Here is a 26157-nt window from a genome sequence, read left to right as displayed (position 1 = left end):
TTTGTTGTTGTGATGTGAGCCTAATGAAACGAGTGAAATGACTCCTTATTTTGTCCTCCTTAACCTGGCAATTTATGTGGGCTGGATTGGGCATACCCTGAGGAAACCTCCCGTGAGCACGACCAGACAGGCCTTAACCTGAACCCACAAGGGGAAAGAAAGCCTGGAAGACCCAGGAACAGCTGGAAAGGAAGGAAAAACATCATCCTGGAAGGAAGCAGAGAAGACCGCCCAACACCGAACCAGCTGGAGACAGTTCATGAATGACCTATGCGCCACCAAAAGAGCAAAATGAGATAAATGAACTTGGGAACTTGAGATGCGCTACCTTTTCTTCACTTTTTGGAGCATGCCTAGGAGCACATAGTATTAAACGTATGTACATGTTATGAGGGGCAGTATACAGTCTGTTTTTGTGAGGGTATACTTAACTGTACAGTAGACTGGTAGTTGTAGCTTACCCACCTTTATTATTTCACAGCGCAAGCTATGGGAATGGAGTCATATCATAGTGATTGATGTTAGGAGTCGTATAGAAGGCTATAGAGCTCATCCCAGCAGGCTGACTTGAGTCATTTTCAGCTGAAAGCCCTCTTGTTGCTGGTGCTCCCAGCCCAGTGCAGGGAGCGCTGTCTCCAAAGTAACACCTTCAGCAGCATGAGTACTACATGTATGAGGTAATTGTTGTTTGGTCATGTGAGCTGCTGCAGCAGCAGCTGTCAAATGTGATGATAGCAGGAGAATCCTCAGCCCCGCCCCCCTGCAGCTGATTGGACAGCTCACAGCGGCCTAGGGACCATCAAGCAAGAGATCAGCCTATAGATGGACACAGAGTTTAGTTTCAACCAGGAAACGGAGAGAAAGGCTGAAAAAGAGAAGCAGATGATTAGTATTGTGACTATGCTGAAATTGTACAGTAAACTGCTATTTAAAAACATTTACATTCATTTTTTTCTACATTTTATATTGTTAGTTTAATTGCTGTTATTTTACATTTTTAATATGCCCTTATTTGCTGCACTGCTTCTTTTATTTCACAGAATCCCCTGTCAGTAATCGGTTTCCTGTCAACTGTGACTCACTTGATGATCATGCAGTTTGTGTTTCAGTGAAATGTGTAACATTATACAAGTTGTCATTAATATAGCTTGCTGATTCAGAAAACATAGTGACTGATTTGTGATCAGAAAATGTTAAAGCTAAAAAAAACAAAAAAAAACTTTAGGAAGTCTCCATAACAGGCTTTCAAATGCCATGTAAATGGTCTTCTAAAGATATATTACGCAAGTTTAAGACAAGTGGATTTTTTTGTTTTTGGTGATTTGTTTTTCATATGTTACGACATTATCTGTGTCTAAGTTCCGCACTTGAAACAGCCATGTGCTGAACGAGTATCAGTGATTCTATATCAGATTACACGGTTAAGGACATGTACTTTGCACAGGACTGTACATTTTATGTAAAGGATATAACAAAAGATGTGTATGACATTTTACAAGGAATGAGTCGCTTCTGACGCATTCAAAATGTCACCTTTGTTATCTTACTTTGCACATTTCTTAGGACCCCCTGGATCCCAGGCCCTCACTTTAGGAACATTTGGCCTGGAGAGCAGAGAGATTAAGAGAGACAGAAAAATGATATGCACGTGTGTGTGTGTTTGTTGTGTGTGTGTGTGTGTGTGTGTGTGTGTGTGTACTCATTCCTTTCCATTAGAAGTAGAGGGACATGCTTTATTAATATGGTTATGTGTGTGCACTAATTCAAGGAGACTGTCCACATTTGGGAAACTGCACCACAGAGGTCAGATCTCTGTATCTCCTCTCCTTCTTTCACAAACACACACCTCCTCCTGTGGTGTCTCCATCTGCAGCTCCTCGGTCCCTTCTCACATATCCCATCCATCCTTAACAAACATACATACACACACACACACACACACACACACACACACACACACACACACACACACACACACACACACACACACACACACACACATCACCCTAAACCCACTAGAAGTATCACTCCTTCCCTAAATAAAGACAATAGTGAGGTTATATTGATTTCACTTTGGCTGGACATGCATCTCTCCTACCAGACAGTCCAGTATACCATGTAAGAATAATATACCCCACTGGTTTGTTTAGTTTACTAAAATGTTGTTACTTAATTCTAACTCGTAAACATTTCTAAATTTAGGGAAGTCTCTGTCTGCTTTTCACATGACTGTGGTTGAGGAGATGAATAGATCGAAATAGACATACTGTACTACTAAACAGTGTGTGTGTGTGTGTTGTGTGTGTGTGTGTGTGTGTGTGTGTGTGTGTGTGTGTGTGTGTGTGTGTATGTGTGTGTGTGTGTGTGTGGGGGGGAGGGGGGGGTGTTAGTATTTCCTGTGGGGTTTCATACTGCCCTTCTAGGCTTATCCCTTTACAGAGTATAAAATAATGTGTGCTTGTCTTCCTAACATTTATGATGTAATTTCTTACACTCCTTGGGCCACACATCCCCACCAGGCGGAGTGTACTTTATCCAGAGCCCCTTGCTTTCAAAACCAAGCTCCGCCTCTCCAGCAAGCGCACCCACCTTGTCCACCAGCAGCACAGTGCGCCAGGCAGCGAGAGCACAGGCGTGGGGCACACCGGGGAGCGGGGCACGACGAACAGGCAGTGGGCTACTTTTTCGGAGAAAACACGGTCTTTTCTTGGTTAGGGAAAGCCCGCGTTAAGACCTCCTACGATTGAGGGGTCTTGTTCATTGTGTCAGCCGTGAAAAGAGAACTCCTTCGCGGTCAAATATACCTTAACCGGTGGTGGGGAGAAAGATGCAGTTCCAGTCCGACTCTGCGCGCCAGGCAGTCCGCCTCAGACTGTGGTGATGCCCGCCGTGCGGGGATCACCGCCCAGCAGCAGCAGCAGCAGCAGCAGGAGAAGGAGGAGGAGGAGGGGGTCACGACAACAGTGCGTCGGGGGGCCGATGATGATGATGGTAAGGTCGGGATCATGGCTAACGGAACCGGTACCATCATGTTAAAATGCGTCGTGGTCGGAGACGGTGCAGTGGGAAAAACGTGTCTTCTGATGAGCTATGCCAATGACGCCTTTCCAGAGGAGTATGTACCCACAGTCTTTGATCATTATGCAGGTAGGAATCATTTTTCTATTATTATGTCCGTCATGGGCGTTTAATAATAACAACACCCTGACACGTTGAACTGCTGCTACTCTGTGTTTTGTAATGTATCAGATTGAATATCTAAATATATGAGTGAATAGAATGTTGCCTGAGTGAATTCCCCTGTTTCCTCTGCCACTCTTTCTCCAACTGCATTGGCTTGCATCTGTTGCTATAATCAAAACCACTTGTTTGCCTTCTTCATAGCGGAGAGGGGTTGGGGACCCTGAGCCCCTCCCTCCCTCCCTCCCTTTCTGCTCCCCCTCAACACTCTCACCCTCTCTCCTTCTTCCTCTCAACTGCTCTTTTGTCATTTCCTTGCAGTGAGTGTCAACGTTGGTGGAAAGCAGTACTTGCTGGGACTGTATGACACAGCTGGTCAGGTACAGTGTATTTTTTATTTTTTTTTTTTTTTTTGGTGCCTCCCCCCCCCCCCCCCCCCCCCCCCCCCCCCCCCCCCCCCCCCCCTCCCTCTTTTTTTCTTTTTTTTTTTCTTTTTCCCTTTTCCCCCCCCCCCCCCCCCCCCCCCCCCCCCCCCCCCCCCCCCCCCCCCCCCCCCCCCCCCCCCCTCCCCCCCCACCCCCCCCCGGATGCTTTCCCCACATGGGTTTACTGCCAGTTTGCTGTGCCATGGACAGCGATGGTAGTGAAAGGGTTTCAATAGTTCTATTATGTGGAGAACAGGGCTCCTATGTCCAGTAGTGATGTCACAGGTTTGTTAATAGGGAGCTGCCTAATGCTTGGGCTTTTTCTTTACAATGTGCCATTCAGCGGGCACGAGTTAAAAACTGTACTGAAAATCCAATGGCGTGCACACACACACACACACACACACAAACAGACACACACACACACACACACACACACACTAATGTTTCCACTCAGCAGAAGAGCCAGTGTAAACAGACAGAGGAAACCATGTTAACACACAACAGACACAGGCTCATTGAGGACATCAGCACAAGATATGGTGCGTTATTTGCCACCAGAACTTTCTAAAGACTACAGTTTTAGAGCAAGTGTATTAGGTGATTGGTCTATGTGATAATTTAGATGATTAGACTCGAGCTGAAATGATTAGTCAAGTAACCGATTAGACGATTGACGCAAATAAATCGGCAAAAATGTGGATAATCAGTTGTTGTTGAAAAACGTTGCAGATTAATTGACAATAAAAAATATTTGTTAGTTGCAGCCGTAGCTCATTTAAGCTACAGTTGGTAACTTTTATAAAAAGTAACTTTTTGTCATCTTTGCTCAAACTGTCACTATGCTACTAGGCTGCTCGGCCCAGGGGCGGTGCGTGGTTTTTGGCTCGACTGATCTGTTTTCAAACTTTCTCATTTTACAGCTAAACAGTACACTAAAATATGTTTCTGAAAACATTTGAGACGAGAAATGGGCAATGCAGTAACAGAAGAGTCTATCAACTTTCCGTTGGCTTGCGAGCTGGAAAAACCAAACTTCAGTCAGGCCAATCACATCGTGTATAGAGTCGGAGGGCGGGCTGACGGCAGAGTTGCGACAGTTCCGCGTGAATTCCCCATAGACAGTATATAATGGACCAATAGACCCCGTTGCTCTGGACGGAGACCAGTGAAGGATATTAGAAGTACTTTTCCAGTGATCTCTTGCTTTACTGCGCAGCCTCCAACTGAGAGAGACAACGTAAATGTGACGTAAGCAACATGTCTGAAAGTTGTAAGTCTTCTGGTAGCTGTGCCAAGAGAAATCTCAATCATTCCCAATCTTACAGAGACGGAGAGCGTAGGTATATGAAAGGAGATAACATGGGCACAGGCTAATTATTGCTAACTAAAATGCTAGTTAACATTAGTAATTAAACCTAAACAGCTCATGTAAGTCGAAACTGCCTGCAAGCTTCTCCTGTACCAATTAATTCCTCTACTATGTGACACTAATTAATTCCTCTACTATGTGACACAATCGTTAGCCTATTTTTACAAAAACGTCTGCTACGAAGCCATAACATGAGGTACAAGGTAATGGAGCCTTTTATACATTGTCGTGTTTCTTTAGAACTAAACAATGGACAAATAGAGTCTTTAAACGCTTCAGATGTAAAGTTATTCACTGTCAAGTGACGTCAAAGTGAATGCTAGTCAGTGGAATGCTAACGGGAGGTGATGGCTAGGTAGCATCAAAATGGCGCCATAGGAGGTTCGAGTTCTGAAGCGAAGCTTAACCCCTTGGAATTCCCTGATACTTGAAAACAAAGAAGCGTTGCTATGCTTGGTTGTAGCGCTATCCTATTGCGTGCAGAGGGAATTTAAAAGACAACCGTTTATCCCGCCCCTCGGATTGAGCCCAGCCAATGATGGAGTTCCCAGACCCAACATCTTGATGTGGGTCTGGCTTGTCAGGCTACATTCGGCATTGAAAAAATTATTATAATCACAATTATTTTGGTCAATATTGAAATCAAGATTATTTAATTCATAGTCATAAATCATTATTTGAATTTATCATTTAATTACTCCTTTTGGAAAGATGCTGCATTTATTGAACTTAAAAAACAGTGAAACAGTTAAACAAATCGACAGTGAAAACACCTTGAACTGTGAAATTTCCCCGAATACTACTCCCTGTTTGAACTTTTTGAATTCCCCTTCAGAACACAAGACAAAATAAGAGAGTTTACTTGCAAAATGTAATGGGCAAAATAATAGTTTTTCTTGATTACTCTGTTTTTGTGATCGTTAGGAGTTGAAATTGGAATGGCGATTAAAGTTTGAGTCTCTACTTTGAGTAGCTACGCTGCCAGACTCGTCATCAGTGGTGCACACATTCGCTGCCCCAAGGCCTTTTAACCTCCTGTCCTTCCCAGCAACCTAAAACTGCACACATGCCAAATGTTGAATAGTCAACGCTTTCCTCAGGGCCGGATTTAACCGTGTGAAGTCAGAATGAGTCACAATCTGAAATCTGATCCGGTCATCGGAAAGACAAAAACTATGCTGAAAGAAAGGTCAAACGGAGAATATTCAGCCGTTTCTTTGTTCTGTTCATTCATGAATGCTAAATGCACAAGTCCATTAATAGCAAACCACAGCCAGCCAGCCAGCCTCCCTCCTTCTACCCACCCAAACAGCTACCTGTGGCTGTGTTATATTTCTGTTCTCAAGAAAACAGATGGTAGAGTTGTTTCTACTCAGTTGTAAAAGAGGAACACAACCTTATTGTCTATCGTGGCGTGTTTGATATGGTGTGTGTGTGTGTGTGTGTGTGTCAGAGGACTTGTTTTTAGCTGATTCAGAGTGTCTCTGAAATGGAGAAGTTCTCTGCCGGCCACCGAGAGTAGAGTTACTGCTCTGGAAAACGCAACCCCCTCTGCCCCCGACTCTGTTGACCTCTTTATGTGGAGCACAAGGCCAGCTGGTAATGTTTATAGCTTCAGCATCTGATCAAAGACCCGGCGCCCCAAAGAGAGAGGGAGAAAGGGGGAAAAGAAGACAGAGAGAGAGAGAGAGCGAGAGAGAGAGAGAGAGAAACAGATGAGGGGGGGTTGAGGAGGGGGTGGAATTGCTCAGAAAGTGGATAAATTCAGTCCTCTCAGTTTCATTTTCCATTCCCTCTATCACTCTTTCATTTAAAACTCCATCATCTCCACCTCTGGCCTGTGCTACACATGTCTACACATGGCTTCAAGCTCCCTGTGATATTTACCCCACAGTGTTTTTCTGTTCCACGACGGGTATCGGCAGCACAGGTACACGCCGCCCCTGCTGTGCACTCATCGGATGTAATTCCACGCTGTCTCGTCGGTGTCACATGTCAGGGCCACATAATCACGGCTCGGCATTGAGCCGAGGGCCACCGTGCCCTGCCTGCTATTGTCTGCGCGCTGCCACGTCGCTCCCCCAGCCGCTGCCTATTGAATTATTCCATATGGAAGGTCGGCGAAGTCTGTTTTGCTGAATGTGACAAGGGAACAAAGGGGAAAGGCTTTACTTATTCATTCATTCTCCGACTGCTGTTGCACTCAAGAAAATCTAGCATCGTGGAAACAGGAGGAAACAGGAAGTGGATGCTAAGTGCTGTGGTACTTTAGCTTGGTCCTACCAGACTCTGGTACATTTCATTTGTACAGAGAGTCTGGCCACTCTCCATTGACAAGTCTTAGCTTCCTTGAAGGCGGGTACTCTGCTGTAGTTTAAAACTATTGGATCTGCCCAGAGCCACTCTGGATCTGCCATAACCAATCGCTAACGTTAGCTAACGCCAACTCCTTCACCACTAACGAAGCGAGCTGGAAAATCTAACTTTTCCCGAACCCTGTGGGGAGGAGAGCCACAACATCATGGCCAACAACAAAACTCAGCAAAGATTGTTCTTGCTCGGGCTTTAACTTCTGGATATTCGGCAACGTTGCCACAACGGGCCGAATGACTTCGCTCACATCTTTCTCCAAATCAACAACTCAACTCAAACTAGCGCCTCAACGTCATCGTTCTCAGCCACTCCGTCTGTTCGATTGGCCGGAGAAAACCCGCGAATATACCGTAAACCCAGACGGTATACTGAAGGAAAATGAAAATTGAGCAAAGTACGTAGGAGGGCGAAGCCAGGCTAGTGGTACTTGGCCTGGGTATGGAGAAAATCAAATATCACGATATTCCAACTACATCGATGTTGATATTGCGACGATATTGTAGCATTGACAATTGGTGCTTTCACAAAATATTTTCACAATGAAATTTTAGATAAATAATCAATAATGTGGATATAATGACTAAGCGGTTACTGGCAAATAATAAAACAGATAGCAAGTCTGGAAAGTTCAGAAAATTACATCACTCCACTGTAACGCAGCCATTAAAACCAGGAAAAGAACACAAGAAACACTTTTGTCGTATTACGATATCCAAAATCTAAGCCGATATCTATTTTCATATCAAAATATTGATATAATATCGATATATTGCCCAGCCCTATGTGGTACCCATGGAAATGCTTTAGGGGTAGCAACTCAAGAGTTGTGACCTGGTGGGATCCGTGCCCTGCTGCCCCTAATAACCCCCTCTTTGTTGTTGGACTGTTCCTCCTTTGCTCAGCCCTTTAACTGCTCTCACACTCAACTGCAGTTACGGTTCGGTACAGTCTGATGAGTCAAAGTAGCCCAGTGACCCGCAGATGTCGTAGTGGGGGTGGGAGGGCGGCAGTTGGGGATGGGCGTGAGGGGTTGAAGGGGGTCATGGTTTTACCCAGCAGGGAGCCTGTCACCACTCAGCTGCTTCGACACGGAGAAACAGGAATACCATAGACATGCCTCAGCTCACACTTTCAACTTGAGATTTTACACTTTAGAGTAGCCCCACTACTTGCTGTTCTGCTGTAGGCAGGGGGCCTCCACTCTTTTTATGTGCCACTTCCATTACCTGCCATTAAAGGCAACATTAACCAGATCAGATCTTTTGAATGGAGTATGGCAGGATGTTCTCACCATATAGGCATGAATAGAGTGCATCTGTCAGAGGTGTGGCTTGGACCCAAGTGCAGAGATGCGAGAAGAGGCAGCAGTTAGAAACAATAATTTAATGAGAACACAAAGAGACTTACAGACATGTAAATTGAGCAGGTGAGTAATCCAGAAAAAAAAACGGAACACGGAAGGAACGAGGAACAAATCCAGGAACACAAAAATACAACAGAAGACAGGCCGGAGCATTAAAACAAAAGACAAATGAAAGCTGAACGACAATCAAACAACAACAGACACAGAAAGCACAGAGATTAAATAAATAAAGTAAACAAGGGTTAACAAGGGGCAGGTGACACAAGGGCTGGTGAACAGGTGAAAGACATCAGGGCGGAGCAGACAATCACAAAGGTGGGAAAACCAAAAGACAAGACAAGACAACACATATGAGAACAGAGGGACTACAAAATAAAACAGGAAATGGAAAACCAACAGAAAACATGAAACCAACTAAAACACAGAAACTTGACATAGGGACGAGACGTGACAGCATCAGCACTCAAGCCGTGATTAATGATAATGAATCACCATTAAAGGGCCAATAAAATAGAAAGGAGCATAAATATATAAATAATTTTTTTTTAGGTTAAATCCAGATCTGTAGATCAGAGACAGCACTTTGTGAATAGAAGCGTCTTGTGTCTAGGCTTGTGTTCCCACCCGGCGGCCATGTTAGAGCAGGCGTCTCTGACTCCGTTGACATTGCCAGTTTATAGAGCCCCGAGGAGGCGATAGGAGCAGAAAAGGAGGATAGAAAAGAGAGAGAGAGAGAGAGAGGGAGAGAGAATGGTAGGAGGAGGGAAGGACTCACTGATATCATTGCACTCATATGTCACTGAGTCAACAGAGCACAGTCACCCAGAGCAGCTCACACGTTGGCCAATGAAGACGCAGAGCCTCACCCTGATGGAAATGTATAGACATGTATGGACAGAAGTTAGTGTTAATAGATCATACACACATGAAGCCACTCTGTTTTTTTTTTCTCTTTTTTTTCTGTCTTTCCTTTCTTCCCCTTCCAGTGGCCATAATATTTACTGCACTACTTTGGAAAGACTGTAATGCAATGTCTCGGTGATGTACTTGTGAACTCTTGAACTGTATTAATAAAACTGTACGACTTTTATCCAAAGCCCTTTCACAGCAGCATGAGTGTAAACATTTGTGGACCGAGAGGTCTGATCAAACATAAGATAGAGCGTTGGAGCTACGTAGGAGTACACATTCTGTCTGTGTCTTGCTGTATACACTGACTCTGAGTGGCTAGCGGGCATACTGTCTTTGGTAAAGTGTCAGGGGTGTACTGAGGAAACAGTGTGAGAGGCAGAGATGGGTCTCAGAGAAGCACCGCCGCTGGGCCTGTTTACAGTAAACTGCTGAGTGGCTTACACTGTGTGCCTTTATGTCTGTGGCTCACCGGGGGATCGGAGGGTTCACTTGGGCAAGCAAGGGTCACACACACACACACACACACACACACACACACACACACACACACACACACACACACACACACACACACACACACACACACACACACACACACACACACACACACACACACACACACACACACACACATATACACACACACACACAATCTTTGGGGGCAGAGGAAAGCACATAATGTATGAAATGCAAACCATATGTGCTGTTACATGTTCTCCCAAAGAGGGATACAATTATTAGATAGGATTGGGCACAATGTAATGGTGTACATGTGTTGACTGTTACAGATTTTGCTAAACAGTTTTTTTTTTTTTTTACCAATGTAGATATCCCTCCAATATTTCTTGTTGTGTATTAGACCATTATGGGAATTATTGCAAATCAATGAGCAGGATTACTTTTATGGCAATTTTGGAATAACAGAATAGTTGCATCAATGCTAACATGCATGTTCAACAAGTATGTTTACTATTTTACCCTTCTTAGTGTAGCGTGTTAGCATGCACACATACACACAACACATGCTAATTAACACAGAGTACAGCTGATGGGAAAGTCCTTAGCTTTGCAGGTATGTATTTGATCATTTACCAAAGTATTGGACAAATAAAAATGTTACCCTGGTTGGCGCTACAAGAAAAATGACAGGATCACCAGAGTTAAAACAATCCATTCTAAAGGGGAACAATAATGTCTGCGCCAAATGTCATGGCCATCCATCCAGTAGTTGTTGAGAAATTTCACTAAAGACGAAAAATGTGAACCTCATGGTGCCACTAAAGGAAGTGAAGACATCACCAATCATTAGTTGTTATACAATTTGAGGTCTTTACATTGGTCTTTCACAATATTTCAAACTATACAAAAAAACAATCTGAGTTGTCTCATAAGGTTTGCGGTCAGCCTTATCATTAGTCTCAGCCTGCATGGAGCACCAGATGGTTTGCATTCGTAACTGATTTATCACATAAGGAAATTCAGAATGTGTCAAGTAAGCTGTCGGTCACTCAAAGAAGTGCAAAACAGCCACAAAGAATTATTTGAAATTCTGTGAAAACCTATGAAATACTGTACTCATTTGGAAGAGTATGAAAAAAATCATACATTTTTGAATCATATCCACTTGACCCACTCCAGTGGATCATAGTTGAGTCATCTACTTTACAGGCTTGAAGATTTGTACGCTGTTTTCATCATCTACTCCAAACCAATATAAAGTCGGTATATCTGAAATTCATTACACGGGCGACAAAAGATGACATACTCTCCTGGCTGATTTACTGCTGTTTGGAGAGTCTTCTGACATTTGCATAACCATCTCCCTTAATGCATTTGCGTGAGAAGGACTTGTCTTTGTGGGTATAGCAGTGTGATCGTATTGGATTGTGCTGTGTGTGTTTGGCAGAGAATGTGACTCGCTTAAGGCATCAAAATGAAAGACTGTCATGCCAGCGCTCCGTTGTCCCATGGCGACTATCCAATTTGCTTTGATTTCAGGGATGTGGACAATACATTTTCCAGACAAGAGAGTGAGAATTGATTCACTTGGACCAAGTTAGTCTGGTTGAGTCATACCTAATTACTGCAGATCCATTGATCGCCCCTGTCTTCAAGCTAGCAGCAGAAAACCATCCCTGTGAGTGCCATCCGAAGAAGTGAGATGGGCCATAAATATTCATATGTGTGCAAGTCAAGACACTCTGTCAAAAGGGTTTATCTCCAGTGAGGACAAGAGGACGCTTGAGCCAATGCACAAAGGACGGTCTTGTGTCTGTGAATTGGCCATTTATCTATTTACACCATGTGTGTAAACAATATGGGAGACGGCCAGGGGTTAAATTGGGATCTGGTAGGTGGGGGAACCCAAAGATCACATAACTCTCGTTATTTTATTCTTCCGAAACAGCCGGGACTCAGGAGTTTAGTTTCTTTTGAGTGGCATTTTTAGGCCTTTATTAGATAGCACAGCTTTAGACATGAAAGGGGAGAGAGAGGGAGAAAGACATGCAGCAAAGGGCCACAGTTCGGAACTGAACCCGCGACTACTGTGTCGAGGACTAAGCTTCCGTATATGGCCCAGGAGTTTAGTGTTCATTAAAACTAAAATTATGACTGGTGTGATTACTCCATGACAAAATAATCACAGAACAAAAGCCCAAATTGCCTACCTGTTACCACATTGCAAAGGCTATTTTTAAGCGGAGCCCGACGCAGTTAGTCCACATAAATATACACCAGGGCTACAGTCACTTCCAGCTAACTTCAGGGAAATCAATGAGGGAGGAACAGCATCACCTATCTGTTTTAACTGAATATTCTCTGGTCCAGCTCCGCTAAAAACACAGGATCTGCTGCGCGTTACCGTGTCGCTACTAGGGCTGGATATCGTTTAAAAGTTTTCGATACCGGTACCGATACCGGGACTTACCAATTTTACAAAACAAAAGTAAATTACCAGCCTGGTCCTACCAGACTCTGGTACATTTCATTTGTACAGAGAGTCTGGCCACTCTCTATTGACTTCCTTGAAGGCGGGTACACTGTTGAAGTTTAAATCTATTGGATCTGCCCAGAGCCACTCTGGATCTGCCATAACCAATCGCTAACGTTTGGTCGTGACGTATGTCATGTGCATGTGCAACAAGAGGGGAGACCAACAACAACTATCAGCTTAGCATAGCTAGCGTTCGCCTTAGCCAACTCATTCACCACTAACGGAGCGAGCTGGAAAATCTAACTTTTCCCGAACCCCGTGGGGAGGAGGGCCATAATATCATGGCCACCAACACAACTCAGCAAAGATTATTCTTGCTCAGGCTTTAACTTCTGGATATTCGGCAGCGTTGCCACAATGGACCGAATGGCTTCGCTCGCATCTTTCTCCGCCGCCATTACAGAACTACAACTCGACCTCAACGTCATCGTTCTCAGCCACTCCCTCTGTTCGCTGATTGGACCGGTAAGATTTGGCCGGAGAAAACCCAAGAATATACCGCAAACCCAGATGGTGTACTGAAGGAAAATGAAAATTGAGCGGAAGTGCATAGGAGGGCGAAGCCAGGCTAGGAAATTACAACATTGCGGCACAAATCTTTTCATTTTTTCAGCTCCTACTATGTGAGCCCCGCCTCTATGCGTAACGTAGGGTTTTTACTGCGTGTCTCTATGACGTGTAACGTTAGACAGCCAATCACAGACATTATTAGATCTTGGTAGAAGCATGCTGCGTGCTTATTGGCTCACTGACACTGATGAGATTTTATTTTACACTCACTACAGTGCCTGTTTGTAACCGGTAGACAGCAATGGGATCTTCACCTGTTCAACTGACTTTGACAGATAGTACGCGACTGTCCTGCTATTTTTACAGACGTGTGAACTCACCACCACAACCATCACCCACTGACCCACAGTACGCGCTGCTAAGAGTGAATAGGGGAAACACTGGAATGGATATTTGAACGGGAAAAACTGATGTCTGAAACTGCCAATTAGATTGACTTACTTGTTAATCGAAGGGTTCTGGCCCACTTTAACCCCTGGAGATGAATATGTCTTGTGATGCTTTGTACTCAGCTTGAATCTAAGGACTACGACTGTTAAATAATCCCTTAATGCCTCTGTCAACTCTCATGTGAAGCTCATCCTCTTCACATTCTTTTCTCGTCATAACTCAATTCCAAGTGTGGTTCTTTATGTGCATCATTCCGGTCATATTATTCCACATCATTCCTTTAAAACAGCCACAGTTAGTAAGCTCTCCTGGCTCCAGTGAGGAGTAAAAGTCTGTCTGTGTTCGGAGCTCATTTTTCACATGCTTTAATAATTCATGGATAACAATTTCTCCGATGTCTCCTGACCTCTCATCCTCCCATGACCCCACATACGTTAACTATTCCTGTGCTATTCTCCTTCCAGGAGGACTACGACCGCCTGAGGCCGCTGTCCTACCCCATGACCGATGTCTTCCTCATCTGCTTCTCGGTGGTAAACTCTGCCAGTTTCCAGAATGTGCGTGAGGAATGGGTGCCCGAGTTGCAGGAGTATGCACCCAGTGTTCCTTACCTGCTCATTGGCACCCAGGTAAGTCCAAAATTAACCATTCCTGCCAGAGGCCCTCACGCTCAGCTTCAAATGAATGCTTCTAAGTGATTTGTATTCATATATATGCCTGGATACTCAAGGATACATTAACAATATCTGTCACATATGTGCCTACACTGTAAACTGATGAACTGTCATGTTTTAGACCAAATTTTACATTCAGATTGTAGAAGAAAAAAACAATAGACTCTGTTTGCCATCGGGACACAAACATATTTAGTTAAAGTGCTCATATTATGCTTTTTGGCTTTTTCCCTTTCCTTTATTGTGTTATATATCTTTTTTTGTGCATGTTATAGGTTTACAAAGTGAAAAAGCCCAAACTCCACCCGACAGGGACTTACCATCTCCAACAGAAAACACTGTTCACCAACAGCTCCAAACAGCTCTATTGTAGTCCAGCCTTTACTTCAGAGACAAACTTGCGTCACTTTGTAACACACGTTATAATGCTCGCCTAGCTGCTAGCGTGGCACGCCCTCATACTCTGCTTCTGACTGGCTAGTAGTACTTACTGCGCGTGTGTGACTCCCAACAAAGATGGTACAGAAGTGAGATTCCTCACTCTGTAGCTAAAACAGAGAGCTCAACACACAGGGTGAAAAGAGGAGCTGCAGCAATGTGCAGTACAACAAATATATGGTGTTTTCTGAAAATGACACCGCATATACCTATTCTGGTACAAACTTTAAATACAATTATGAACCTGAAAATGAGCATAATATGAGCACTTTAAATTCAGAGACAAATTTGCATTTAATTCACCTTGGTTGGTTGTGTGGGAGCAGTTTTTTACTGTAGGCCCTTTAGCCCGCCAACTGTTAGTTGTCAGAAAATTTTTGGACAGAGCCAGACCTTTTAATTATTTCCGTCCTTTTTTTTTGTGCTGACACCTACTGGCCAGTTGGTGGATTGGTTGGTCGATATGCTCTTGTCTGCCCAAATTTTCATTGGTCGCACAATCGCTGGTGTTACTTTCATAAGACTGTGTTTACACACACACACACATACACACACATATAAAAAAAAAATTATTAATATGATTTAGCCACCTCTTATTGCAGCCTGGAAGCCCTGAACCTGATTCTCATATGGGTTTAAAATGTCATGTGGTACAGGAGTCCTCACTGCCTTGAAGGTAAATGTCTATACCAGCATTTTACTTATGCAAAGATGCTAACGCTGGACTTATGTCTTGTGATCTTCAATAGAAGCATCACTAAACTCATGAAGATGTTTAGAGATGACACTAATCCTAAGTATTAGCATATTTCTTAAGCATTAAAACCCACTGCCAATACCTTATGTCCAAAAATGAGTGCTGACTTGTGGGTGATTTTTGGTCTGTGTTCCCTGGCAACCAAATGCCAGTGCAGCCAAGGCACAGCAGTGATGAAGAGGATGGAGTGGGTGTCTGATTTATCTCCTGTCAGCTGATGTTTATTGCCCTTTTATCAGTTCCCGTCATAACTCACTCGCTGCTCTTCGGCCAGATGCTGATATTTACGCATGAGCTTCATAACAGTTAGCCACACAGACACAAATCACCCCAATCAAGTAAAGGGTTAATAAAGGTTGTTCCCAGTACGATTGTGCAGGTGGATGCATTTATCATAGCTGGTTATTATTACTAAGATGGGGGTGAGTTTTGTGTGTGTGCTGAGCATTGCAATGAATCAACTATAGAGTGAGGAACCTTGTGGTTGGCTGCGAAATATCTTTGCACAAGAGTAGGAAGTGTGGGCCAACATGTTTAGAAAATGAAAAACACATTGTCAGTTATACAGTTTAGTTTTCATGGCTGTGTTGAGAAAAGTGTTGTAATGTCAAATCAGTAAAAGTCAATAAGAAATTACAATGGTGACTTATCTCAGTGGAAGTGTCCCCTATCTGTTTCAGATTGATCTCCGTGATGACCCTAAGACCATTGCCAAACTGAATGACATGAAGGAGAAGCCCATACCCACTGAGCAGGGACAAAAACTAGCCAAGGAGGTTTGTATGTTTGTTCCTACTGAAGAGGAGAAGTAATAAATAGTCTCGCTTTGCCAGGCCTATCTCCACAGCGCTGTGGTGTAAGGTCTGGCTACACCATACGTACATTCTGGGATAGGTTGTTTGCAATTTTGTTTAAACTAATCACAATCATCTTGGGCGGCGCTAAGCTCCAGACGCAGCGGCGGTGGTTCTGCTAAATAGTCTCGGGAAGGAACTCGTTCTGGTGGAACATTTGCACCGCGCAAAAGAAAACGCCACATACAATATTAACTGAAGTTAACTGTTCACACAATACAGTAACAAGAGCTATTGAAGTTAGCTGGATACATGGTAGGACGTAGTTTGCTCTTACGAGAGTATCGCTGTTTGTACTCTGTCTACAGCAATCCCCGCCAATTGGTCCCATTTAGAGCGTAAACGCCGTAAACATATCCTTTATAATTCTTTACAATCATTCCCCCGTAAGAACCATGCCTTATTACACAATCCAAAATTTCTCCTCAGCTCCCAAGTTTGTTGTTGTTTCCCATAGCGAAGGGATTTTGAGACCATACCTGCCAACATTTGGTTTTCAAAATCCGGGAGATTTGTGCGTGGGCATGGCAGCACAACCGGGGGGTGGGGGGGTTACTGTTAAGTGTACTGTAAGTCTGTGCTACCAACATTGCCATCTTGAGTTCAGCTTGCTTCATGTTTTCTGCCTCTGTCTGTTCTTTCATGATGAAGGATGAAATCGCCTGTGTGCCCTTATGTGCCTCTTCTGCGCGATGGTGCCAGTGTGTTTTAATGTGCTGGGTGATGTCATTTTCCCCGCCGTGCGCTACATTAAAATCAATGCGACACACCTTACAAAAAGCGTGGAGGTTGTCGATATGGTACGATGCATGTGAACTGTTGCGCCCCTAACACCAGTTTTATCCTCAAAATGTACTTGATCTAGATGGAGAAATAGTCTAAAAGCCAACGTTTTCACTTTCCCTGTTGTAGAAGTCCTGTGTGTTGATTAGACCCATGACTGTCTCTGTAGAAATGTCATTCCCTCAGTGAAATGCCTGGAATAAGACTTCTGTACTTTCTTTGGCTGGAAATGAATCCAGGAATACATTCTGGGTCAACATGGATGTCCAGACGAGTTTTAAGCTGTAGGAGGAAGATACCAATTGTGGTCTGTGATTAATCGCTACTGTCAGCCAAAAACCGAGAATAAAAGTCAAACGTTCAAATATTACAATCTAGACTCCTATCCATGCAAATTTGGCAACGTTAGATAGGATTTAGGTGGGATTCATGGCTTGTGGGAGTCACAACGTTTTCTGAGACCACAAGTGTCCGTGTGAGATAATTTCGAGTTATTTCAAAATCACCCAGATTAGAGCTATTTCCTGCAATGTGAGCAGTATTCTACCCTGGACATTATTACCTACAACTCTCTGTTGTCACTCTAAATGACCTGTGTTCCATATAAGTCTATGTCAAAATTAGAAATCCTTTAACAAAAACTGCTCCAATTGGATGGAACAGGTTGTTTTTTTTCATCTTATGACAATCCTCAGTGTTTAGGCTATTGTATTTTACCATTATATTGGAGTGACAGAGCTAAGCATCTGCTTTTATGAATCTTTGAACACTTACTGTGCCGCTGTTCTGACCGTTTTTGTAGAACCTTAAAACACAGTTCCATCAATATGGATTAAAAAAATACATGTGCTGCATAATAACAACCTTTTTAAAGGAATAGCTAGACATTTATTGAAATATGCTTGTTCACTTTCTTGCTGAGAGTTAGACAATTGATACCTCTCATATCTGTACGCCAAATATGTTGCTTGAGCCAATTAGCTAAACCTAGTAAAAAGGCTGTAAACGGGGACACAGCTAGCCTAGCTCTGTCCAAAGATAACAAAATCGCCTACCAGCACCTCTAAAGCTCACTAATTTAATACATTATATTTTATTTGGATAATTATATATATATAAAAATGTTTTGTATATATATATCATAATTTAAAAAGTGTAAAAATGACTAATGTGGTTGTTACAGGGGGCAGTGGTGCCGGCAGGATTCTATTTCATAGTATGCACAAAAAACACCCGCTGAAGCGGTTTACTGTGCCAGAAATAAGCTGCTCTTATAATATTTAATGTGTATGAGTGTGCTCCTAGCATACTTTTATCATATCATTATGACCAGATCATGACATTATTTTACTGAAGCGTTTTGTGAGAGAGAGAGAGAGAGAGAGAGAGAGAGAGAGAGAGAGAGAGAGAGAGAGAGAGAGAGAGAGAGAGAGAGAGAGAGAGAGAGAGAGAGGTGGAGGTGCTCAGAGCAGACAACTGTCGGCGAGCCAGTACGGAAATATGAATAAATATGATTTCTCTGTGTGCCATATTAAACATCATATCTCGAATATGATCATAAACCGGATAAGCCTCATAACCGCAATATTCATGTCCATGTTAACACAGATGATTCAAACAACATGCTATAGCTCCGTCCGTGGGTTCGGCGATACTCAGCGTCCAGCAACCAGTTGATCTATGGATCGAGTCATAAAAATGAACATTCTGATTAATAGTGGATGGGTTGTTGGTGAAATAACGTATAATTAATGAGAAAATGATTACTGTGAACAGAGCAGAGAGCAGAACAGAGCTGCTGTCAGCTGCTGCTCCTGAGCGCATTTATGCATTGTTCATTAGATGCGTAGCATTTCTCAAAGACTTTTTTTTTTTTTTTTTTACGCACAGTGTGTACAGGATTATGGCTGCCGGCGCCATTGAGAGGGGGTTATGTATCAGACTATTTCTTGGCAGGGTCCAGTAACTTTCTGGAACTTCTGTTGTTTGCCTGACAACTGCTCCTGGACAAGAAATAGGCCGCCACATACAGTATAATCCCCTCGTAAAACAGCAAGTAGACTTTTTACAGTTATTTCATGGATTAAACAAACAAGACATGACATGTTAATTTATGAGCTTCACAGATGCTGGTAGGCGGATTCTGTTAACTTTGAACAGAGCCAGGCTAGCTGTTTCCCCCTATTCCCAATCGTTATGCTAAGCTAAGCTAACCAGCTGCTAGCGGTAGCCTCATATTTACCCTACAAAGATGAGAGTGGTATCGATCTTCTCATATAATTCTGGGCAGAGAAAGACAATCTATTCCTTTAACTATATCTACAGTATAATAACTGCTGGTTGACTGCTGTATTGTACTGGAGTTTTTTGACTGATGATCCGTCCGTTCTTTTCTTCTCATCAGATTGGTGCATGTTGCTATGTGGAATGTTCAGCTTTGACCCAGAAGGGCCTGAAGACGGTGTTTGACGAGGCCATCATCGCAATCCTGACTCCCAAGAAAAAGAAGGGAGCTCTGAAGAGAAGACTGGGACCCCGCTGCATCAACTGCTGTCTGATCACGTGATACATAAACCCAAAGATCGTTCAGCAACCAACCATGAACCAAACCTGGACTGGAGAAGACAGAAGACAGAGAGAAGAAAAATGCACAGAGAGCAGAGTGAGACAAAAGAGAGGACTAAAAAAGGACAAAACAAGAGCTACTTTTAGGCTGCAGGGCTCTTGAAAGGCCATAACTCTCTCATGCTGTCCAACACAGGTTGAGGATGCAGTTTACTACCAAAGGAGCACAAAACTCAAGTCAGTCTCTTCTTCTAAGACATTTCGCCTCCAAAGTACTTTCTTTTATAACCATTTTTAATCATTTATCCTGTACAACATTGTTGTAAGGTGTCATGCGAAAACACACAAAATGACATTTCAGTTTTAAGAGAAATGCTACATTTTAAGCAGTTCATATTCTATGGTTTTGAAAGCTAGCTTATTGATTTGTGCATTTCTCTAAAGAAGAGCAGATCAGAGAAACCCTGCAGTTGATAAATAATGAGAGGCTGTGACTTAAGGGACACTGTGACACTGGCCAGGATACATTTCTGGACGTAAGGGCCCAGGTTATTTTCGATTGAAAACTTGTGCCACAAAGACTCTGTTGGCCCACAAAGTCTGTTTCCAATTATTTGCCAATTGAGGGCCTGCAAATGAACATTGTGTGTGGGATAACACAAATCAATAATGTGTGTAATGCTTTTCAGACAACACATTTTGGACCTAGAACTGTATTATTCTAAAGTTTAGAGTTTTGTTTTTGCCTTATGAAAACCCCATTATTTTATGGTGTGGCATGCCAAAACATACTGTAGGTTGGGGGCCGAGGTCTTCACCAGGAACTGAAGATCCATTTTCTAAATATGTATTATCCAGAGTTAATGATTCTATATCTCTAAAATAGAGATGACCTAGTCTGCAAATATTATTTTGTCAGCTGATGGCTTACATTTTTTGTTTGAATTTTTGCTATCCTGCAATAATGTGTTATCCTTTTATCACCTTTAAGATTTAGAAGAGAGAAGAGTGATCTCATTTTAGAAATGAAACTGATTCATATCCAACGTCCAAAGAATCAAATGCACACTTTCATCAAAATCAGGTGGCTAAGGTGACCCGATACTGTATTTCTTAAGCACAACATGAAGCACAGTCAGAGCCACTTCATTTCCTGGCACAACAAAGCACATTCCTCTGCTTTTGAACACTCCTCTCCCAGAAATGTCTGATTGAAGCACAGAAGAGGCACACTTTTCCATCAGGCACAAGTATGAGCATAGCACACTATGGCTGTGTTCGAAATCGCATACTAACCTACTATTCATACTAACTATGAATTAAAATTGAGTATGTAGCACGTTAATATAGTATATAGCGTGTGGATTATGTATACGAGATAAAGGCCCGCATGTATACCGGCGAGAGTATGAGACGTGACCTTACTGGACATACTCAACCGCCCCAAAATGCATCGCATCTCTTCAGACTGTCCAATGGCGGACTGCACGGCAGACGATTTAAATAATTAACCATTTGACAAAATAATGAATAATTGATTAAAAAACACATTTGATTAGTAATTTCAGCATTCGATTAGGCAACCCAGTCTCACGGCAGTTCATGAAATGGTCGCGTAATTTAATCTATTGATTTGTGTACACGGACACTTTTATCTCGTTTTTTTCATGATGGTCAGCACGTTTTTTTTCTATGGTAGCGAGTAGTATGAAAGGCCGAAAATCGGCGTAGGGAGGTTGGTCAGGGTGGTGGATGGGTCAAACAACACAGGACTTTCACCCTGGAGACCGGGGATCGTGTCCCGTGTGTCACGTTTCCTTTCCCCGTTCTTCTTTTCCTAAACCCAACTGGGAATCTTGCTGTGATCACGAAAGATGCTTCCCATTGAAATACATTAGTTTAAAAAACGTGCTGACCATCACGAAAAAAACCGAGATAGACGTGTCCGTGTATACGAATCAATAGATAAAAAATTACGTGACCATTTCACGAACTGCCGTGAGACTGTGTTGGATTAGTATAGGTTTTTTTACTATTCAAATTATATTCGCCTTCCCAAAATGTGTTCCAACAGCCCTAGTATGCAGTACATACTGATTGAGTATGTAGTATGCGATTGAGTATGTAGTATGCAGTACATTAGTATGCCATTTCGAACATAGCCTTACCATGCACAATGATAGTCCATCAAGTCTCTAAAATGCTATATAATAATATCCGCTTTTAAGGAAATACCTGAAAGACACTGACTCTAGAAGGGGATGCAGCAGCTGTTCTTAAGTTTTGGCCTATTTTAACAAAAATGTTTACAAGGTGGAGATTTACACATCACTTAAAGCTATAGTGCGTAGTTTCTCTCGCCCCCATGAGGAATTCTATATAATGACAACAAAACTGTCAACGCGTCCACATGATACAAGCCTTACGTGATCACACATCACCCCCACCCGTCCTCCACGCAGTTGCTAATAGCCAAGGAGGACACGGAGGATTAAAAAAAACATGATGGACCCTTCACTCGAGGTTCTGCGCGGGAAAGTCACCAGATGACACAATCTTCTGAACACAGCCATACTGAGGAATACAGAGAGAGAGTTGTGTGGAGCTGATAGTCTTGATTAGCTTTGTAGCAACTCATTTGGCAATGGCTTGAATGTAACAGACGTTCATTAATATCAAAAAGTTACGCACTAAAGCTTTAATTAAAATGGGTTGCGCCACAGAAACTAGTTCTCTCTTTGAGATTAGTTGTTACTAAATATTTTACACCAACTGTATAACATAGCTGTTATATAGCGTTAGCCAGTCAGAATCAACTGACGTTAGCTTGTAGACTCGTTTCAAAAAGTTAAAAACTGTAATATTGGAACATGGTCGATACACCTGAACTGACACTTTCGATCCATCTATCTATCTATCTATCTATCTATCTATCTATCTATCTATCTATCTATCTATCTATCTATCTATCTATCTAAGATATTTCTTAGTTTCAATGGTGCAACCCGATGTAAATTACTAACTTGAAACGAGCTTGTAGTCACAAAGAACTTTGAAAGGACTTAACCCATAAACTTGCAAGCCCGAGTTTTGAATTCAAATAATTACCAAATTATTGCATGACAGCTGTGAAAGGTTTTATCTACGGAGACATTCATTTGACCACTTTTTAACAACACTGTAAACAGGTTATCCCGTAAGAACTCATTGATCCATGTAATAAAGTCACATTCTACAACATTTCAAACAAAATATTGAGATATGTGAAGTTTACCAGGATTTAAAGAATAGTTTAAACACCTATGAGCTCCCAAAATAATTGTATGCAACAAAGGTTTCAAGCCTACATGTCTATATAACTTGTAGAGGTTGTGACTGAACTTTTTCTTGCAAGCCAAACATGGTAAATATCAGCTCTTCTTATTTTTATGCATTTGTTATTGGCTTTTTCTAACTTTTTTTTTTTTTTTAAAGATATTAATCAAAGGTGCCAACTCTTGCTAAATGACTTGTATTCATTTTGTGTTGAGAGTCCGATATGCTGATTGATTAAAGCTTTAATGTAAATGGTGCTCCTCCTCTCTGTCCCAGCCTGCGGTGTATAACTGTCTTTTTGAGCAGCAGAGTGGATTGCGGGGTGATTAACCTTCTCACTCGGACAGTTTTGCTTGCTTACGTTGTGTGAAGGTCCACCCTCAGGATCCAGGACCTAAGTGCCACAGCCACCAATGCATTCTCCCGTTGATGCTCCTCTCTCTTCTCAATAAATGTGTTTACTGTGTTAATAAACCGGCTTGGAGGGTTTAACTCGGACAGCGTCAGATGTGCTTTAGAACGCATTTGTGAAATTAACTTTTGCAGTGTTTATTCCTGGAAATGGGCATTCGTGTTCATTACAGGTCAGACATCACTGGGTTGACTTGATAAGCAGGTCAACAGAATTAAACTCTTGAGGCGTGTTTGAATGAATGCACACATCCTTTATGTTCATCTATGTATGCTTTGATCTGCTCTGTTTAGATAGTTTCATTTTTCCTGTCAGTGTACTTTTTATGCCACTGCTAAGGGTGTACATGGATGAGTTGTGTTGATCTCTGGAGCATGAGCGCCACTTGCTGGCTACTTATATATAGAATGTCCCTCACATCTTTGCTTTTTACTCAGATATTAGAAGGCACTTTAACGTGCACACCTTTTCTTTTACTCTGCTTCACATGTATCGGGTTTGCCATCTAAGAGGTACTTCAACCATTGGACACACTGTTGCTATTGGGGGTTGAGTCAGCTGCCTTTGTTTCACAATTTAAATAAGCATCTCAAAAATGAATATTTAGGGGGTGCCTTCTGGTAGAGCATGCGCCCCATGTACCAAGGCTCAGTCCTTACCGCAGTGGCCCAGGGTTTGAATCCGACCTGTGGCCCTTTGCTAAGTCTTCACCGTCTTTCTCCCCACTTTTCTGTCTGCAACTGTCCTATCCATTAAAAGGCCAAAATGCCCACAAAAACAATTCTTTAAAAATGCATATTTAGGACCATTTCTGGGTTTGAAACCACTCTGAATCATACATTTTGTCTAGGTGAGTTATGAATCCATACCAAAAAAAAGTTCAAGAATAACACAATTTACGGCATAATATTCAATCATCTAATTTGCATTAAGGATGGGCAATACTATGAAATTTGGTTTGATTCGATACCAAGTAATACCCAGACCAGAGTTACCCATTCCAATACTTTTTATTTTACTTGTACCTTTTTATTTTACTTTTTAATGTACGATTGTGTATGGAAGAGTTGCATGTCAGGATTCATAAGGTCAATGAATCATAGGCTACTTATTAATGCATTTTCAGTAATGATTTGCCAAACAAAGACATTTTTTTTTTTTTTTTACTATGATGATTGATTTCTCCTCCGCAACCCTTCTGTTCTCGTTTATTTTTTTACCATATATGGTGATAAAATCTCTTGCCTTGTGCATCTTGTGTATCTCAGTAACGTGTCTGTTGGGTTCTGGAGCCCTGCTTCTTTGATATACTGAAGCAGAGCTGATTCTGCTAAACAAAAGCGTATAGCTATTTGTTAAGATACATGGTCCTATATCATTTATCATAAATGTCTCTGTAAGACATAAAACACACAGAGTAACCTCTTGGCTCTGGCAGTAGATGTGACACTGCCCTGAACAAATTGTAAATCACTCATATCCATGTAATACACAATATAAATGGTGCAGTTTTAACATACAAGAAACCATAATTTAAAGGACAATTCTGGCGCAAAATGAACCTAGGGGTTAATAACATGTGTACCGAGTCTATCCGTTCTCTGGGATATGTTTTCATGCTAATCATATGTGTCTCCAGCTTGACATGTCATGACTGTTTCCCAAGATGGCACCCGCATGTATACATGAACGCTACTGTCTTTATAATCTATGTTTTTAATAAACTGTCTGTACACTTACAAAGTTCTCAATGCTTCGGTTTACATGTAGGGACCCTCATTATGCTACCGTTGAAGTGTAGTGCTATTTTGAGCCTTGTTAGTGGTGTAGAAATAGCGATTTACCCTCTCTCCCGAAGGCTAGCGTTATAAACTGGTTTGCGCTAGATAATAGTGACCAGGCTTTATAGATGACAATACATTTTATCTTTAAAGCTGACTTTGCTAAACTATGCGGGATTGTTTTTAATCTTATCCAGGGAAATTTCGCTGAGATCAATGCTCAGACAAACAATTGCAAGCCGTTGACCACCCATGTGTCCATTAACAATGTGATTATGACACTTGAGAAAGTACAAAATGTCTCTTTTTAAAAGGAAACTATTTGAAATGGGCCACTGGAAAAATCTTCAATAAATATAGGTAAGGTTTTGAAATGACATTCACAGAATGTATGTATGTAAGGTGGCTCTTTAACATACAACACTGTGGCTACCACTTCATTCAAAGCCATGACTGCTTGCATGGTGGCCTGCATTGGTGAATGATGTGTTCATGCCTGCAGAGTTTCAACCATACTTCAACCATAATTTTTTCTTACCTTTTCTGTGAACTGAGTTTTCGTCCTGCAAGCACTCTAGCTTGGCTGAGTATATTCTAATATAGCTCAACATATATGCCTATTGGACAGTTTAAACATCAAGCGCTAGCAAGCACAGTACCACACATTACACTGGCAAATGTGAAGTGAAACACTTGTGCAGAGCAGCTAGCTAAACAAAGGCCTTCCTGCCTTCCCCCTTATTCCATTTTCCACATGGAAGAGTCAATGATCATGTATTGTGGACAGGAGACATTAATTTGCTCATTTCCATAGCATAGATCGGTGTAGGACAGTATACGACTCAATAAAGACAAACAATTTGTAGGCCTAATGGACAAGCTGACCATTCTTTACACTAACATCTAATGTCATTAGTGTTTGACTGTCACCCACAGGTCAGAATGATTGGTGCTACATGTGCTAGATTTAGTAAATAATTAAAAGAGGTCGGTTAATT

General features: G+C 42.2%; 1 protein-coding gene across 1 annotated transcript; it reads left to right on the top strand.

Annotated features, from left to right (window-relative positions):
- The first annotated feature begins 2526 nt into the window (after positions 1-2526).
- On the top strand, positions 2527-21293 carry LOC120548198 (rho-related GTP-binding protein RhoQ). Its single transcript, XM_039784280.1, has 5 exons — positions 2527-3147; positions 3502-3560; positions 14045-14209; positions 16130-16225; positions 19491-21293. Exons 1-5 carry the CDS (start codon positions 3006-3008, stop codon positions 19650-19652), a joined length of 624 nt encoding a protein of 207 aa, XP_039640214.1. The 5' UTR covers positions 2527-3005; the 3' UTR covers positions 19653-21293.
- Positions 21294-26157: the final 4864 nt, after the last annotated feature.

This window comes from Perca fluviatilis, chromosome 19 (genome assembly GCF_010015445.1).
Source record: "Perca fluviatilis chromosome 19, GENO_Pfluv_1.0, whole genome shotgun sequence".
NCBI lineage: Eukaryota > Metazoa > Chordata > Actinopteri > Perciformes > Percidae > Perca > Perca fluviatilis.
This window is presented reverse-complemented; position numbering and strand designations above follow the sequence as displayed.

What these genes read in the sequence shown, in the direction of transcription:
- LOC120548198 (XM_039784280.1), top strand. Translation starts at nt 3,006, where the DNA reads ATGGCTAACGGAACCGGTACCATCATGTTAAAATGCGTCGTGGTCGGA. An exon ending in ACCTGCTCATTGGCACCCAG is followed by an intron (nt 14,210 to 16,129) that starts GTAAGTCCAAAA and finishes TATCTGTTTCAG; the next exon opens with ATTGATCTCCGTGATGACCC. An exon ending in GACAAAAACTAGCCAAGGAG is followed by an intron (nt 16,226 to 19,490) that starts GTTTGTATGTTT and finishes TCTTCTCATCAG; the next exon opens with ATTGGTGCATGTTGCTATGT.